The sequence below is a fragment of the Oryctolagus cuniculus genome, chromosome 2, assembly GCF_964237555.1.
Source record: "Oryctolagus cuniculus chromosome 2, mOryCun1.1, whole genome shotgun sequence".
Taxonomy (NCBI): domain Eukaryota; kingdom Metazoa; phylum Chordata; class Mammalia; order Lagomorpha; family Leporidae; genus Oryctolagus; species Oryctolagus cuniculus.
Window position 1 is genome coordinate 5,147,490 of NC_091433.1, and position 17,815 is coordinate 5,165,304.

At 59.4% G+C, this 17,815-nt stretch overlaps 1 protein-coding gene across 3 annotated transcripts in view; it reads right to left on the bottom strand.

Moving 5' to 3' along the window:
• Window positions 1-17,489, bottom strand: part of WDR1 (WD repeat domain 1) — a 37,943-nt gene extending 20,454 nt beyond the window's left edge. For 2 of the 3 annotated variants that reach the window (XM_070069580.1, XM_070069579.1), the window contains exons 1-5: window positions 17,332-17,485; window positions 16,802-16,923; window positions 6,780-6,870; window positions 4,526-4,673; window positions 2,824-3,004 (exon numbers count right to left, since the gene is read on the bottom strand). In XM_070069580.1, coding sequence (XP_069925681.1) covers window positions 2,824-3,004; window positions 4,526-4,673; window positions 6,780-6,870; window positions 16,802-16,923; window positions 17,332-17,347 — 558 coding nt within the window. In that variant the 5' untranslated portion in view covers window positions 17,348-17,485. Of the gene's footprint in view, window positions 1-2,823; window positions 3,005-4,525; window positions 4,674-6,779; window positions 6,871-16,801; window positions 16,924-17,331 lie in introns of all 3 variants that reach the window. The other variant, XM_070069578.1, reaches the window with a different exon arrangement.
• Between the last annotated feature and the right edge of the window lie 326 nt (window positions 17,490-17,815).

Here is a 17,815-nt window from a genome sequence, read left to right on the forward strand (position 1 = left end):
CACTGCACACACCTGTCACGGGCACCCAGAGATCCAGGACCAGGGTTCCGCAGGCCTGGAGGCCCGGCAGTGTCTGACTGCGAGCCAGGTCCCTCTTGCTTTCACTGAAGTGCTGCTTTCAGAGCCACTTGAGGGCGCGGTCATGGGTGCTGTGTTTTGGCAGGACTGCAACTCCAAACACAACTGGCTCCTCTTCAGGCAGCAGCGTGGATGCTGCTCCACGGCCCCTCGCTGGGCACTGCCTCACAACACCACGTGGCAGCCTCTGGGCCTTCTGGCCAAGGCAGGCGGTGGGAGGAGGGTAGTGTGGGTGCACAGGGATGCACAGTGTCAGGACGGAGCTGCCCCCTCTTGGCACAGCCACTACACCCTGCACAGCTGGGAGATCAAGGCAGCCCTGACCACAGGAGTCTCGGGGGTGGGAGTGAAAGATCTGGGAAGAAACAAGTGGCACTGCTTGGGCTTCACAGTAAGAAAAAATTTTAAAACAAAATGCATACATTTTAATTTGTAAGACCTGTTACCATAGCAAAGCTCAAGTGATTTCTCAGAACACCCACATCCCACATGGGGATCACCTCACATGGGGAGCCCACCTGGGGCATGGACCCTGGCCACGTTCAGACTCACGCCCTCTGCGTATTCCCCACCTGCTGCTCACTTTCCCATCCCACCCTTACTCCATGGTCTTGACTGTGGCCGGGCTAGATTACAGGTGGACAGGCAGCCCACAGCCAGGCCTCCCCTACTGCAGCTTTATCCAGTTACACCAGATTCCCACGTCAACACCTTACAAGGCATTCTGGGCAGGCGTGGGGTCCCTGGGTGTCGTCCTGTCCTTGCTATGCCATGCCAGCCGAGCCGGGAAGATTTCTTTCAGAGAAGCCCCAGCCACCTCTAATGGTCACCAGTGCCTTGAGTCCTCCCCAAAGCCAGGGGATCATCGTTGCCTTTCCTGGGCAAGGCATAACTAGCATGAAGGTCCCAGAACCAGCCAGCTGGGCGCCAGCTGCCACCAGGTAGGACCTGTGAGGGGGGGTTCCAGGAGGACTCCAGGACAAGTGGTGGTGCCCACCCTGGAGCCAGGGCCGCCAGGGAGATGTTTCTACCAGATACTGCACGGCTGGGGCTATGGGGTAACGACGCTGTTCTGAGGTTAGGAAGGAAATTGAAAGAGAAGACACTGTGGCCAAGGCAGGTGTGAGAATACACGGGGGTAGGAAGTGAAGGGTGCAGGCTCGACTCAGCCAGCGGAACTCAAACCCTAGCTCGACCTGCACACCGTTCAGCAGCTCTGTCCCGTGCTTCAGCACATCTCAGGGCAGAGAATGGGGCCCCCACCCATGCAACAGCCCAGATTAAGGTGCACAGAGACAAAACAGAACGGAGTGGGGGGTAGGGTAGGGAGAGTGTCACAGGAACAGTCAAGCACGGCTCTGACTGCCGCGGAACTCTCCCCTTCTTCCTCGCCGGGTCGGATCAGGTGTCTAACTGAGCCAGCATTACTCATCCTATGTTACACAGGACCTCCACCTCCACTTAAGAATATTGATTCTGAACCACAGCCTTCAACAAAACTCCCAAAATAGCCGAGTCACCACTACCTGGCAATTAGGCAGTCCGGCAGCAGGCAGGATGAGAAGTTGCGGTGTTCGGAAGGGCCTCTGAGATGTAGGCTCTGCAGAACACCTCATTTCACCTCCCACTCGGCCAGCCGGGCCCTGCGCAGGCCGGTCACTGCACAGGGGGAACCTTGGAGAGCCCTGTGTACCCCCCTGGAAACCCCAGCCATGGCGGCGCCCTGGCCTGGCCCTTCTGGGCGATGCTCTGCCCACTGTTCGTGCTCACTAGGCCGAGCTGGAGCTGCTCTGAGGACATCGCCTCACACAATAGTCCATGAAGCATGGACACTGGGTGTTCTGAAGGACAGGGCGTCCTGAGACCTCCACCCAACTCCCAAACTCAGCCACCCCTCCCCAGGACACAAATAGTCCCCACACAGAACGCACACACGCTGCAGAGCAGGGCCACGCCGTGTTTTCCTCCTCATCACCAGTGCGAGAGCTGGCTGCCTCTTCCTGTCTGTTCACTGGCCTCACTGAGAACGCCAGCACAGGTGCAGAACTGCCCAGGCTTCCTCTGTCACCCACCCTCGTTCCAGCCAGACCTTTGGGGTGCAACCCAGGGCATGGTGATGAGCATCACGGCCACTCTGGACCTCGGGGCAGTGTTCGCAGTTCAAATTCACAGCTAAGCTCCTGGGGTGCCGAGGCCCCCACCTGCCTCAACCGGCAGATGGGAAAAATGAGGCTGAGAGAGGCCTGGGCACCAGGCCAAGTCAGGGAGCAAGGGCAGAGCAACCGAGAGACCTGCTGCTGACGCTCAAGCCTGTGGCACTGCACCAGGCACTGGGCTGTCTCCTCCGCAAAGGGCCTTGGGGTTTTATACTCCCTCAGGGAGCAGGAGAGCCCCATGAGACTCTTCTGATGTCCTGGAGCTCATTTCCTCGGCCCTTGGAGCCCCTTCTAACAGGCACCACAGTCCAGGACACCGCTCCCACCCCAGGTAACAGGCACATGGTACCGAGGTGGGGTCCTCCTGCTGGAACCACCGTGCCCAGCCTAGGACCTGGGCTTAGGATGGCTGGGCACAGTGGGGTCTTGCCTGTACACATGACATTTCTCCCACAGACTTCCTGTCTGTATCATGGCATTCACGACTCACATCGTGACCCTCCCGCCATCAGCATCTACAACAGGCCTGAACTGCCCCGGGCTTGGACCACAGAGTTCACCCAAACCCCCTAAGGGGAAGTGCACTTACGCCAATTGTAAACTTGAACTTGAATGGTGGCCCCTCAAAGAAGGCGGCGCAGTTATCGTCGCTCCCTGTTGCCAGCCGGTACGGCCTGCTCTGTCTGATGTCCACACTGTTGATGACTTTGTTGTGTCCTGTGATCTCACCCACGGAAGAGCCACTGTCCCACAGGAAGACGGCTCCAAACCTTCACCCAACAAGAGGGATCAGAGAGAAAACACATCAATCCCAGAAGGCTGAGGGGAATCTGACAGCTGAGCCGCAAGCTGAAAAAGGATGGAAGGGGTGTTGGTGCAGCCTGCCTTGAGCTCCTGAGTGTGCAGTACAGAACCTGCATACACTGGAGGTACCATGATGCTGGATCAACAAGGGTCCAGCAACAAAGCAGGAGCAACCCGGGTGCTGCTGGGAAGCCTGTAGGACCCAGTGCAAAGCCCCTCCCACCTAGGTGGGGCCTCAGGAAGCACCTGCTCTGGGCGGTGTGGCGTAGCAGCTTAAGCCATGGCCTGCAGCACCTGCATCCCATATGGGTGCCAGTGCAAGCCCCAGCCGCTCCACTTCTGATCTAGCTCTCTGCTAATGCAGTGGGAAAGCAGCAGAGAATGGCCCAATTCCTTGGGCCTCTGCCACCCACATGGGAGACCTGGAAGAGGCTCCTGGCTTTAGCCTGGCTCAACTCCAGCCACTGCAGCCACGGGGGGAGTGTATCAGCAGACTGAGGATCTTGTCTCTCTCTCCTAACTCTGCCTTTCAAATAAATAAAACCTTACAAACAGAAAAAAAGCACCTCCTGGGGGTGGGGGGGACAGCATCGCTGTGGCCTCCTTGCTCTCCTGGTATTGACTGGTGTTGGGAGGGACCAGGAAACAGGCCGGCACCATCCCCTAGAGCAGAGGTGGGGAACCGCTATTCTGCTGAGTCATCTGGATGTACCAGCACTATGGGTCACATAAAATCGTAACTAGAGGTTAGCCTGTCCCAGGCGCAGCTGCCTTGGTGGAGTCAGCCCTTCCGTGGCCTGTGGGCCGACCACCCCCGCCCTACCCTGGAGGAAAGGAGACTGCTGCTCTGGGCTGGCGTTCTCGTGCACTGCCTTAGTTACTGATGAGCCCAACAACAGGGCAACTGAGCAAGGGACAGAAAGCTGTCTGAAAGGGCTGTCAAGCTCAGGTGCCTGTAGGCAGCCATGGCGTGGGGAGGGAACCCTGACTGCTCCACGAACAAGAACCCGGGTTCCAACACTGCCCCTTGCGGGTCACCGGAGCCAGAGGGCAGCAGCCACCAAGTGATGCGAGCCATCTCCATGTACCCCCGCCCGCTCGGTGGCCAGGGTCTCAGGGAGTGCTCAGCTGGGAGCAACAGGCATCCGCTCTCCTCCCTGTGCTTGTGCGGTACCTTCTGATGGGGACTTCCAACAAAAGAGCTACCTCCCCCCTGGCCCCCTCCTGCTGCCTGCCACGAGGGCATGACAAGCTGGAGGGCTAGCACAAGGGCCAAGGATGTCAAAGGAGAGAGAGAAGGGGCCGGCCCGACGAGGAGCCTGGAGGGGGCCAGGAGCCTGGGGAGTCACACCGTCGTGAAGGAGGTAGAGGGCTTCAGCTTGTACTAGTCCAAGCTGGCAAGGAGCTCACTGTGCGCCACCCCACCAGGGGCACACCAGAGCACAGGCCGCAGAACGGGGCAGGGCCGGGCCAGGCGAGTGACTCACTTCTCCCTTCCTTCGCCGACCACAGCAATCCTCTTACTGTCTTCCGTCCACGCAACGTCCTTGATCTTCCCAGCGAAAGGCTGGTACTCATACTTCAAGAGGTGTTCCCTCTGCGTGGTGTCCCAGATCCTCAGCTTCCCAGACACATCTGTGAACACACCAGGGGCAAGGAAACCATCACTCCTGGGCTGGCCAAGCCTGGCCACAGCCCACTGCTTTCTGCAGGGGAGGAACCACCTCTAGGTCTAGTTCTCAGCCTCCTGTCTCCATGCAGGCTGCTCCTGGGGGCTCTGGATTCTCCAGCAACCACCAGGATAAACAAACCCCGCTTAGGCATGAAGTGCAGGCACACTGGAGGGCGAGACTCCAGCCCATGATGAGGCTGTTCAGCTTTCCACAGTGTCTCTTTCCCTGCAGGAGTAAACATGGGCTGGCAGTGCCAGGAGGAGCCACACGTGCATGAAGAACACACACCTGAAGCCACACGTCAGCCATGTGGCCTGCCATGCCCAAGCTGCCCTATAGAGAAGGCCATGCTATCTGGGCCAAGGCCCAGCGGCCCCAGCCCTCGGGCTCCACCGCAGGCCCAGCACCCAGTCATTTCCCGCTGCCTCCCCCATCGAGACCTCCCGCCTCCTCTGCTGGACCTCACTGTTCCATTTAGTTGTGCCTGGGGATCGGGTGCTCCAAGCCCCAGCTGGTGTGAGTAGCCCTCCCCTGGCAGGCCGTAAGACTGGGATTTAAGATCCCACAGAGGCTGAGGCTCACCTGGGAGTACTGCACAGCAGGCTTCCCAGGGTCCTGGGACCCCTCACCCAGCCAGGCACACCAGGGACCAGGTAACCCACTTGTGAGCCAGCACAGCCCTGTCTGAGTGCCAGCCCCGCTCACTCCACACCCCACGCTATTCTTAGCCCAAGGCCCTCATCTCTGCACAAGTGTTCCATTGTAACCCTTAACAATCACAGTGGCTACTCAAAGAAATGAATGGCTCTCCACCTGCGAGCGAGCGAGCACCCTCGGTTCCTCCGCCACGTCAGGGTGCGTGGAGGAAAGGGGAACCTGGAACGGATGACCTGTATCCTCAGGGACCATCCTTTGCGACAGCCTCGGGTACAGCTTTGGTGTCCGCACCCGAGGCCATCGGCTCCTGGCTCACTGCACGCTCCTCTGGAAGGGGAGGGCGGCTCTCAGCCTGCAGGGAGCTGGGCCAGGGGGAGGTGGAGGCAGAGCTGAGGCTTTCACTAATCACACTCGCTTCCCAAGACACTCCTCAGAGTGCCTGGCTGTGTGTGCAACAATTTTAAGACACCTGGGCCAAATCTTGGGGCTTAAATGAAGAGACATTTAGCTGGCAAGTAGGGTGGGGTGGGAGCAATCCCAGAGCTGACATAAATCAAGGCATAAATTACAGCAAGTTATACAGATGGAGTGAGAGCAGCTCTAAGCCAAAAGCCATTACGAGCCTACTATGTGCCAGACTCCTGGCCCAGCCCCTCACTGTAACTGGGGCACGCCGGCTGCAAGGGCAGTGCAGATAAAGTGGCTACAGCACACAGCTGTCCCCTGCTAGCTGTTGGCTGCAGCCCTTACCGTCGGACACTCTGATGAGCCATCGCCTGCCCCATGCACCTGGCTATCCCTGAATGAGCAGAAGGCAACCACTCTGAAGCCTGCCTCCTTCTCCTGTACAAGTGGCCCAAGCCTCCACCTCACAGAACAAAGTGAACAAAGCAGATCCTCAGGCCCCTCCTGCCGGGCCACACAGAGTTGGGGCCAGAGACAAAAGCACAGTCCAGGTTCAAACAAAGCCGGCTCTTTAAAGGGAAGCCTCTTGTTAGGTTAGGTACTGGGAGAGGAGCAGTGGGCAAGGAAGGCACACAACAAAGCCACAGTGCACACATGCACATAAATGAGCCCAAGTGCTTCACAATACGGCCCTCATCAGAGGCCTCTGGCCGACCTCACCCTTCTGATCGCTGAGCTGGAACCTACTGGAATATGGTAAACAAAGTGCATTTTCTAGAATGAAGGCCAACTCTGGAAAGGGACATTTTGCTATTATTCATTCCTTGTTAGCTACATTTGTTTCCTTTCAACTGACCTCCACTCCCTACCTTTCCTTCCCCACCTCACCCTCCTCAGTCCCTCTTCCTGCTTCCTCTCAAGCCAGGAGCCCACTTGGCCTACAACCTCGGTGTCCCTGGGCCACACAACACCCGACACGTGCACAGGGGCCATGCTCACACAGTACCTCCGGAAGCGATGTAGAATCCGCTGGGTGCGTACTTGGCCACCACCACTTGATGGGCATGCTCAGTGTAGATGTCAGCAATGGCTGGGTTCTGCAGGGAGGAGAGCACAGGGTGAGCAGAGTGCAGACGGAGCCAGACTGCCCGTGGCTCTCCCAGTTAACAGATGGTGGGTTGGGGAGGGGGTGCACACACACACACACACTGAAAACCTTCACACAGAAGCCTGCTGCCCCACACCTATGCCTGCCTATCTTTGGGTGGTAGGAATTCCAGGCAATTTTAACTTTTTATTTAGTTTGTAATTATAAATTTCAAGGCAAATTTCCCCCTTGTCTGCTTTTCTGTACTTTCCACAATACACAATAAACATATATCCTTACAACAAAAGTTTAACTTCCAGGAGTCTGAAACTCCATCCACGCCTTCACATTTGCAGGAAACTGGATTGGAAGCAGTCTGGATGCACACTCAGAGACGCTGACATGGAACACAGGTGTCTCCAGTGGTATCTTAAGGGCCCTAGCGCTGTGTTTCTAACACATGATTTCCTGCAAGCAGATCATGATCCCTCCCTTGCCTCCCTCCCCCCAACACACCATCAAGTGATCCACAGCTGAGCTCTCCCTAATCTCCTGATTCCTACTGTCAGCTTCCCAGGAATCAACTGCGCTTTGGAAAAGAGGCAGAGTTTGCCCAGGGCTGAGGCTGACAACACACCCGATGCCCATGCGGCTGCTCAGGCATCGCTGACCTCGCCCATGGCCACCTCAAGCTGTTCCTGCCTCCCTTACACCCCTCAACAACATCCCAGGAGCCGCTCTGCTCAGCCTGCTGGCCAAAGAATGCCGTGTCTCCCTCTTGGAACTGAGAGCAGAGCAGCACCCAGACCCGGCCCAGCCACACACGCCACTCGGTGCCCACTCCCTTGCCTGGGGTTACCCAGGTGTCTCTCAGGCCCAACCAAGTGCTGCTCTTCAAGGAAGCCCTCTTCTGTGCTTCTACAGCACCCGCTGCACCTCCAAGGCAGTCAGGGCACACACGGTGGTCCCCAAGGCTCCTACCAGTCTCCTCCAACTTTCTAATGACCTGCTTAATACGGCACCTGTCTCCTCACCTACCCTATGACAGCACTCAGCAAACGACACGTGCTCAGAAAATGGTTCTGGGGAGAAAAGGGTGTACACAGTCCTCCCTTCAGGTCCAGCAGAGAGCACATGGGATGCAGCCAACAGTACACTTCACACTTTCAACAAGTTCATGGGAAAATTCATGTGCATTATGAAAAAAGTTGCATGGATTTCAAAAAAGCATTTTGGCCTCAAAATACACTTGCCTTTCAATTCCATTTTTCCATGAGCTTTCTTAAGTACCCAGGGGTATATGACTCATAAATTAGTCCTTTTTGGAACAAACATTCACTAATGAAGGTATAAAGATACCAAGTAACCAAAGAGCATGTCATGAACAGCAAGTAAGCCCAGAAAAGGTGACGAGTGCCATTAGTCTTTGGGCAAATGCAAACCCCAGCTATGGTGAGAGCCCACCACACTCCCACCATGATCAACCAGGTTAGAAGACCAAGGTCACCAGCTGCTGGCAAGGAGGGGGAGGATGCTGGGCTGCACATACTGCTGGTGGAAATGCAAAATGGTAGGCCATTTACGAGATTAAACCTAACACTTATCACACGCCAAATGTACCTAGGCAAGCGACACGGAAGCCTCTGTCCCCAAAAGAGATGTGAACCATGACTCAGCTATTCATAACAGCCCCAAACTGGGAGCACCCCCAGCGCCCATCAGAAGGCAGACAGAGGAACAGGTCGTGGTGGATCTGCCAACACAAGAACACTCAGCGACAAGAAGGGACAAACTGCAAACTCCCTCGCAGCACTACCGCCAAAAGATGGCAGGCTGAACAGACTGGGTGGGGGTGGGGGTGGGGGTCAGTTCTAGGGAAGGCAAGCAGAAAGGCGAGCACGAGCTGCCAGAGGCTGGGCTGCAGGAGGACCACGTGGCCGCTGCGTGGTGCATGGTGGATGCAGAACTGGCTGCTAACATTCAAGGTGTGCACTCAACACTGATGAGCCTTGTTGTATCCTAATTACACCTCAACAGCACTCAGATGCCGGCTAGATTTTAAATGTCCGCCTGATCCAATTCTTCTGCTCAGACCAGTCTGTCCAATGCAAACATCCAGGGTCCACTCACAGCTGACCAAGGGTCTCACACGCACACTTCATGGCCAACAGAGCCCTCCACAAGGGGTTAACTCTCCTGACCTCCTCCCCAGGGAGCAAGGTCCTGGGCCAGGGTATCTGATGGATGGAGTGACCAGGCAGGGGCCACGACAGGAAGTTCTGCCCTGGAAGATTCCTTCCCCTACATGGTCACAGCCTGCAGCAGGGTGTGTAGAACACCCAAAGGGCAGCAGAATCCTACACTGAGCTGCATGAATCACTCTCGTTTGTATTCTAAATACAACTGGGTCAGCGTGGGGGTGAGAGACTCCAAATTGCAGATAATGACTTAGATCTGAGTCAAGCAGCCTCCTCCTCACTCAGCTCCCAGGGGGAGGCCCTTGCTGGAGCGGGAAAGAGCAGATCCCTCCCACCCCAGGCCCCACGGTGTCACTGTGCACCTGAGGCTCAATGCACACCAGCTGCGTCAGCACCCTCACTGCATACCCCAGAGGGTGTCCTCCCCTCTTGGTGTTTTGGGGAGGGAGACTAGGACTGGGAGGAGCAGCTTATCTGGGGACGTGTTCTGGGCTGGAGCTGGCAAGGGAAGCCACTTCCAAGGGCACTCCTCCAGGGCAAGGGGACCTGTCCAGGTTGGCCGCAGGTGCGTAAGCTGGGGTGCCCCTCCTCCCAGGCTGAGCCAGGTTTTGCAGTCAGAAGACAACTTTGGGCAGAAAACAGGAGGAAGCCTGGGCACACCGAGACAGTATGGGACCTCCAGCAGGCAGGCCTCCTGGTCCCTACCCGAGACCTGCCAGTCTTCTTCATCAGAGCCCCCTCCCCCCATTTCCAACCCAGCACTTCAATCACTTTTTAACCCATCTCCACCTCTAAATCCAGACTCATGCTCTCATTCCCCAGCTAGAAGTCCGTCCTCATTCCCTTTGGGAACTGCAGGACCTGACCCTGCTGCCCACTACAAACAGGACCCTGGGGCTCCAGCCCACTGAGCCTGGCCCAGTGTTCCTTCTCCCTGAGCCAGACTGTCCTCAACCTATCCACCTAAGTCACCCACCCAGGCGTGGGCCCACTGACTGCCAGTCTCACCTCGGAGCGAAAGCCACCCCCTTTCTTGCTTTGGCTCCAATGGCTTCCCCAGTGCTCCCACCAGGGCCACAGCCAAGGGCCGGGGAGAGCCCTGGGAGAGCCCCAGAATGCTACTGTCACCTCGGCAGAGGTGACATGAAGGACGACAGGGCTCAAGGGCCCCAGCAGTGACACTGGCACAGAGTCCAGGGAACCAGGTGGCTCTGTGGAACAGAGATGGCAGCAGGAGGCAGCAGGACTGCTCCGGCCTGGTCACAGGGCGCAAGGCCTGCCTGGCAGTGGCAAGTGAAGCAGGAGGCCTGTTCTGCTCAGGGCTTTCCTGCCATGCCCAGAAGACACCACCCCTACACCGCCACCTGCGGCTGGGGCGCCCCGCCCAGCAACAACATCCCCTCTCCTTTCCTGGGAAGCCTGAACACAGGAACCTGAGCAGACTGCAAGACCTTCACTTCTGTGGTGCCCGTGAGACCTGCTCTAAGCTCATGCCCACGGGGCTAGGCGAGGGGTCCCCACATCCGAAGCTCCTCACAGTTCCCTCACATCCTGTCCTCTCACCTCAGGTGTGAGTGAGGTCAGGTCTCTACAAGGATTCACAGCAGGCTGTGATGGCCCACAGTGCACTGGAGGAAACGTGCTAGAAGGTGGAGGAGGCCTCCCAAGCGAAGGGGCCTCCTGTGCGCCTCTTTACATGCCGAGGGTCCCTGGAGCCCACAGGGAAACCTGCGCAAGGTGGGCATGAGCATCCAGGCAGGGTACTGGTGTCCAAGTGCTTGGGAGTAACAGAGCTGGGCTCAGGACCTCAAGTGGCCAGGCCTGGGAGCCAAATGCAGTGTGCAGGGGCCCTCTGTTCCCTGGTGACCAAGGCCAAACCCAATTATGCAAAGAAGCCCAGCTCCAAAGCAGCAAAACAGTTCTGGGCGTCTAGACCAGAGTTCACACCCAGCTCCCAAGCACACTGCCTCTAAAGACTGCCGATGCCCAAGGCACCATGTACGCCTTCCTTCCAAGACCTGCCGGCACCCACTCTGCAGCCGTGGGTACAAGGTGGCAGCCACCAAGATAGGAAGCAGCCCAAGGCCCATGAACTCAGGATGCAGACAGACAGTGAGCACGCCCTGCCCAGAGCACTCTCCCGTGGATCCCCACTCAGAGCGGCAGCCAGGCCCAGCACACGGAGCCCCAAGCTCTCTGCACAAGTGTACTTCCTTCCCATTGTGCCCTGCCCCTCCCGCAAACCACTCCACACCTCTCCTCATCTGCCGCTCCTTCCCCATCCCCAGGGACCGTCCTCTAAGAGCCTTTCCCACTGCTTCAGGCAGTGAGTGATCTCTCCTAGCTAACCCCACCCTCCAGCCCTTACTGCTTTCCACCTTGCACCGCCTGTCATCTCTGCCCCGCCCCCCTTCTTCATAAGGGGATCCCACGTAGGGCAAGGGCCCCGTTTGATTCACCACAATGTAGCTCCAAGTCCCCGCAAAGTTCAGGACAAGGCTGCCCCTGGGAGCCGTTTATGGGAGTCTGACTATTCTCAACAGAGAGGCACTGGGTGGCACGGCTCTCTGTAAGGAAGGTCACCTTATAGCCACTTCACAGGTGGAGACCCGAAGGCAGAGACAGAGGGAGGGCAGTGCATCCTGAGCCACGCTGCTGGGACCTCAACTCGGGACAACTCCTCTGATTCTGTTCTCACTGGTGTGGGCCCCATGCTAATCTGACGCCTCCACTCAGGGAATCAAAGTCTGCACTGGCCCACAGTCTTTGGCAGGATCACGTGGAGCCTGGTCACTCAGCTGGGGGCCTGCCGCACCCCAGTGACTCCCCCTACTCATTGACATGACTTGGATCAGGAGCTCCAGAGGTCTCACCCTGTGACAGGCTTGGCAACAGCCCTCATGGGAGTGTCATCTGGATACTGCCATCTCCCTTCTGTCCCTCACTCCCCCTACCCACCCAGGGTCTCCACCTCAGGCCTGAGTTGTCCCAAGGCTCACATGCAGTACCTCCGAGGGTATTCAATCAACAGGTGGCCATGGCGTGCAGGGGGTGTGGGTCATGGCCCTGGCAATCTTCTAAGGATGCCTTGTAGTTAACTGGGCTGAATCTCACACTACCATCCCCAGATATGCTCCCCATTCTTACAGACGTGCACATGATGTGCTCTAAGACCAGGGACCCTCGAAGCCCTGAGCCGGATGGGAACCGGTGCTCCTGCAAAGAGCTGACTACGGAGGATGGTGGCCTTTCTCTGAGGGCAGAGGTGACAGCCACAAAGGCCCTGCCAACTCCAGTAACTACAGCCACCCCACGGGGCCCCGCAGCAGGCAGCAGCCACCTTCCTAGGGTCTTGGGGTGAGCATCTTCTCCAGCCCGGCTGCTGGCAGGACGGTCGGCTGCTGCCTGCACCTCGCCGCACAAGCCTGCACCTTTTACCTCCAAGACGGTTTCCACACCCCTCCCCCTACAAAGAGATGGATCAAAGCTACCCCCCAGGAGCCCACACAGGGTGGGGCGGTCTCCTGCATGGGCTGTTTCCATGTCTAAACCCTCTTCCTGGAGACTTACTCATCCTCCAAGGCTCAACTCAAAAGTGGGGTCTCCAGGCGGCCACCCTTGCGACTCTGCAGCACTCAGCTCTCCCCTCCCACTCCCACAGTGGGCAGCACAGCCTTCTCTTGAAGCTCCAGGCCACTCCCACAGGTTCTCAACCTTGGCACTCCTGCATTATGGGCTGGATAACCTTCACTGTAGGATGGTGCTGGGGCTTGCAGGTAGCTTAGCAACATCCCCAGCTTCTACCTGTTAGGCCACAGCAGCACAGAAACGTCTCCAAATACCACCAAACCTCCCTCAGGGGCCCCTCCCTGAGAACCACGGAGGTCAGTCTTGTTCCTCTGGCCTATGGGTGTGGCTCAGCGAGATGGGGGTTTGGTGCAGGTACAACCAAAACACTGAAACCTGGGGAGGGCAGTGCCAGCCAAGGGACGCGTTAATCCTCAAGCAGCTTCAGGTGCAGGACTGTTACAGGTTTGAGTGGACTTGTCTGACCTTTTCGCGGTTCTAGGGGCCCCTGGAATCGAGCCAGGCCACTGCAGGGTCACCCAAACCACCCAGCAGCACTAGGTGCCCAGATACCTCCTGTCTCAATCTGTCCACTCCATTTGCCCCTAGTGCTGTGGCCATGGCCCAGATGCAGTGTCCTGCAGGGCCCTAGCACCATTCCATCTTCCCAAATGGCACCTGCTGATCCCTCTCTGATCTGGCTCTGAGTCTCCCGAGATGAGGGTTACACGGCACCCTCTGCTTCCTCCCTCAGGGGGGCCAGCCTGAAGGCCTGAGGCTCCAAGCTACAGATCTCTCATTTGCTGTCAGCTTACTTCCATCGGAGCAGTCTCATTTCACTTCCTCCTGAGGCAGCAAGCTCCAAGCGCAGGGCCCACCATCCTGTCCCTCAGGATGGTGGCTGTGCGGATACAGAGGGAGCCAGCAACTGGACAGAGGACCTAGGTCAGCCTGCAAACCTTGTCCCATCCCCCGAATCTGCAGGGACATACAGGGCTCCTTCTGCACATGACACCAGCTAACCTCCAGCCGCCAAAGTAGCCTCCACTCTGTTACCAGCAAAGGCTACCAACACTGCACTGTGATAAGCAACACATTTCTACTTAACCCCATGAAATCCCCCACTGCACACTGCAATGCTGGCATCCCGGAGTGGGACGTTTAAAAACCCGCTCACACAGCAGATTGGCTGGCTGCTTCTGGTAGCACACCGGAGGCCTCTCCAGGGAAAGGATCCTGGGAGTTTGGAATCAAGCAGGTTCCTTCCCAGCCACTGGGAGTGACACTCTGTTCACAGATGCCAGATGGGATCAGGCGTTGCTGTGCCCACAGGACAACTCAACGCAGAGGAGCCACCCAGGCCCCAGCGCCTGGAAGTATTCCTCAGCCCCCGGAGTCACCGACTACCCCTCCTCGGCGGGCAACTCCTCCTACGCATGGCGTCCATGCTGTCCACTGAGGTCTCGTCAGCTTCCCGACGGCTGGCAGCATCACACCCTTTAACGGTGCAGTTTCCTCTCCGAGGTGCGGAAAGGGATGAGCTGAAACAGGTAAGCAGCACTCTCTTCCAACAGGTTCAGGAAGCGCCATTGTGCTGGGTTTGCAAAACGAGTGCCAGTCACCACGATCGTGTGGGTGTCAGCAAGAGTGCTCTCCAGCCACGTCTCGAGGGTGGACTCCACCAACCTCAACAAGACCAAGCCTTGCTGATTCTCCTGCAGCACCACCTCAGTGACTGCCTATCACCTCCATGAACAGAGCGCTTCCAAGGTCTTCCAACCAACCAGTAACTCACCAAGCACTTCCTGTGTGCCAGGCCCTCTCTCAGGCACGAGGACACAGCAGGTACAGGGGGCAGAGTGTGCCCATCTGTAGGTCTGCTTGCAGCTGGCTTCCTAGTTACTGTTAGGGCAAAGGGATAGGGAAGGCCAGGGAGGGAGACGCTATTTAAGGGAGACCCCTCTGCTAAGGGACTCCTAAGCAGACACCTGCAGGCTGGGGAGCGGCTTTGCAGGCATCTGAGGAAAGAACACCCCAGCAAAAGCAATGGAAATGCAGGTCCTGAGACGAAGCCGGGTGCCCCGGCCTGGGGAGGCAGCGAGGTCAGGTTTTCTGCAAAGTGGGAGGCTGCGGGGCCAAGGACGCATCTGAACACAACCACACCAGCTGCTGCTCAGATCACACCCAGGGCAACAGCGATAAAAGCAGGGAGTGCGTGCGACTGTTTCCTGGTTTTGGGCAACAATCCAGGTGGGGGAGACAGCAGTAGCTCAGATGGGGGTGGAGGCAGAGGAGGACTGAGAAATCTGTCAGATACTTGAATGCATCAGCAGAATGAATGAGGCACAGCAGATAAGCCCAAGGCCCCGGGCCTGAATGGTGGAGTGAGGGGGTTTCCCTTTGGGGGAAGGGCACCTGGGAAACCCCAAGCAGCTCAGGGTATGCTACCGTTAAGGTGCTGTAGGCGTCTGGTCTCATCCTCCCTTCTTCCCTCAGCCAGTGTCCAACCACACCGCCTTCCTTCCATACACTGACTGTTCACGCTCATGTCTCCTGTTTTCCAGGAACACTGGGCTCATAAAAACTGTACCCACCACTGAGGACTAAGTGCCTGGCGTCACACCTGGCACGGGGGGAGACAGACGAGCAGCATCCCCTGCCGCCCTGGCACCCTGCAAACTGACCCGTGGGAAGGCCAGGAAGGGCGGCAAACCTCACAGGAAGGCTCCGGGCAACAGCTCAGGAGGAGCAGGCAGAACGGGTTTCCCACGTCCGAGTGGCCTCCTGCAGAGGGGCCACAGCTTCTCCGCAGAGGCAGCCCCCGCCATCGGCCTCCTTCCCGGGCTGGGCCCACGCTGCTGACTTGGCCCCAGACTCCCAGCACTACCTTGCGGGACGTCTACCTGGGAGTGGCCGCAGACTGCGATGACATGGGTAGGCCTTGTCAGAGACGAAACCACATCCTGCGACTTTGGAACGCTTGGAATGCTTCCGTATCTTCACTAATCTGCTAAGTGACTACCTCCCAGGGCCATCGCATTATTACTTTCTCAGCATCTCAAGACCTCACTCCAGAGACTTCCCTATCGTCCCGGTTCAGTCCTTGGTGATGACTCCCCAGCTGTAAGGCCGGCTGGATCGGCTTTCCAGGAATCTGCCCGGCCAGCAAGTTGTTAGCACCTGCAGAGCACTCACACCCACCCCTCACCCAAGGTGCCCAGCACCCTGGGCGGCGCTGTCTTCCAGCAGGGGGATGGGCAGGCCAGCAGTGCCTCTGACCACGCAGGGGCCCTGCACCTCCAGGCAAGGAACAGGGAGGTGCACAGAGCCCTTCATTCCTGCCATCACCTGTGAGCTCCCAGAGGCCCAGCATGTCTGACCGGAGCCGGCGACCCTGTGGGCCCAACAGGCTGCCCACTTCTGCACCAACCCCACACCCGGCAGAAACCCCTGGAATGGCCGTGCTGCGCCGCCTGCATCCACCCCTCAGGCCCAGGAAGGGAGAGGCAAGGCTGGAGTGTGCGATGCCCTTAGTGGGGGAAGTGGGAAAACAGACTGGGTCGTTCAGAGCATCGCACAGGAAAAACACACACTCGCAGGGCTTCCCGAGGAGCTGGCTCTGGAAGCAGTGGTAGCCTGGGGGCGGGTGCCCGCAGAGAATGATTCACCGGGATAAACCGGTTCCTGTGTTCCCTCTGGGGCTCCGATCCACAGTGTCTGACCAGGCTGGAGTCAGCACTGGGCGTCAGCCTGGGCTCGGCCACACTGGGGAGACCCCGGGCGGCAGCGGCATTTACCAAGCGCTCGGCGGCCTGTGCCAGGCGCCGCGAGGGCCCGGGCAGGCCGGCGGCTCCTTCAGTCGCCGGGGGGAAGTGGGGATCGTCGCCTCATCACCTCCCTCCACGGCCGGCCCCAGAGGCCCAGGCCACAGCCAGCAGCAGCTGCCGGGTCTGTCCGACCCCTCCCCCCAAACCCGGAACCCCTGCCTCAGTTTCCCCACTGCGATTGAGAACTTAAACCCAATTCCGGGGCTCCTGAGCGCGGCTCCAGGGCCGAGGGGCGTGGCGTCCGCACCTCCCCAGGGCGCGGGGTGCGCGGGGAGGGAGACCCCATTCCGGAGGGAGCCCGGCGCTGGGGGCGGGCGCCGGTGGGGGTGGGGGTGGGGAGGGCACTCACGTCGATGTTCCTCAGGATGACGCACTTGCCGTTGGTGTACAGAAAATTCTCGCCCTTAGGGTCGCCCCCGAGGATTTTGGAGACGCCCCTCTCCACCTGCGGGAGGCTGGCGAACACTTTCTCTGCGGAGACAAACGCGGCTCGTTAGCGGCCGCCCCCTGCTCGGAGGCTCGCAGCGGGCAGCGGGCAGCGGGCAGCGGACCGGTCTCGGCCGGTCACCTGTTGCCGCCTCCGGGAGGGGCGGCCGCCACTTCCTCCGGGCGCAGGGGCCGGCGCCACTTCCTGGTCCGCGCTCCCGGCCCAAGCCCTCGGGGGGCTCGCCGGCCCGACCCGCTGGGCCAACTCTGGGGCGACCCCGGCCGGGGTCGGGGGGCGGCCGCCGGGCACCCCGAGGGCGGGCGGGCGGGGCGCGCCGCCGGCCTCTGCGCCCGCAGCCCTGGGCGCCCACCGCGCCGCCGCCCCGGGGCCGAGAGCCGGGCCGCCGCTGGCGGCCGCCAGGGGTGGGGGCCCCGGCGCCCCGCGCCACTTACTGATCTCGTACGGCATCCTCGCCCACTTGTTACCGCGCCGCGCTAGCCGAGAGCCTCCGGCGCCGGCCCGCGTCGCCAAGCACACCTCGCCGAGGCCGAGCCCGGGGACAGCGGCCGGAAGGCGGCGCTGGGCGTGCCGGGCGCGGAGGGGGCGGTCCCAGGCCGGGGCTCCGAGGCCGGCTGGCTCCTGCCCTCGCGCGCGGCCGCCGCGGACGCTCCGAACCCGGAAGCGCGGCCCCGCGCGCGCGGCTCGCCCCCAGCTTTGACCATATATAGTCAAGCGCTCGGCTCGGCGGCCGCCGCTCCAGAGCGCCTGCGCGGACGCCGCGCCCCGCCCCCGGCCCCGCCCGGCCCGCCCCGGAAGTGACGTAGCGCACTCGCTCCGCGGCCCCGTGAAAAGGCGGTGCCGGCGGCCCTGGCGTCAGAATGGCCTTGGGAGCGGGAGTGGGAGGCTGGCGGCGGAGGGCTGGGTCGGGCGGGCTGC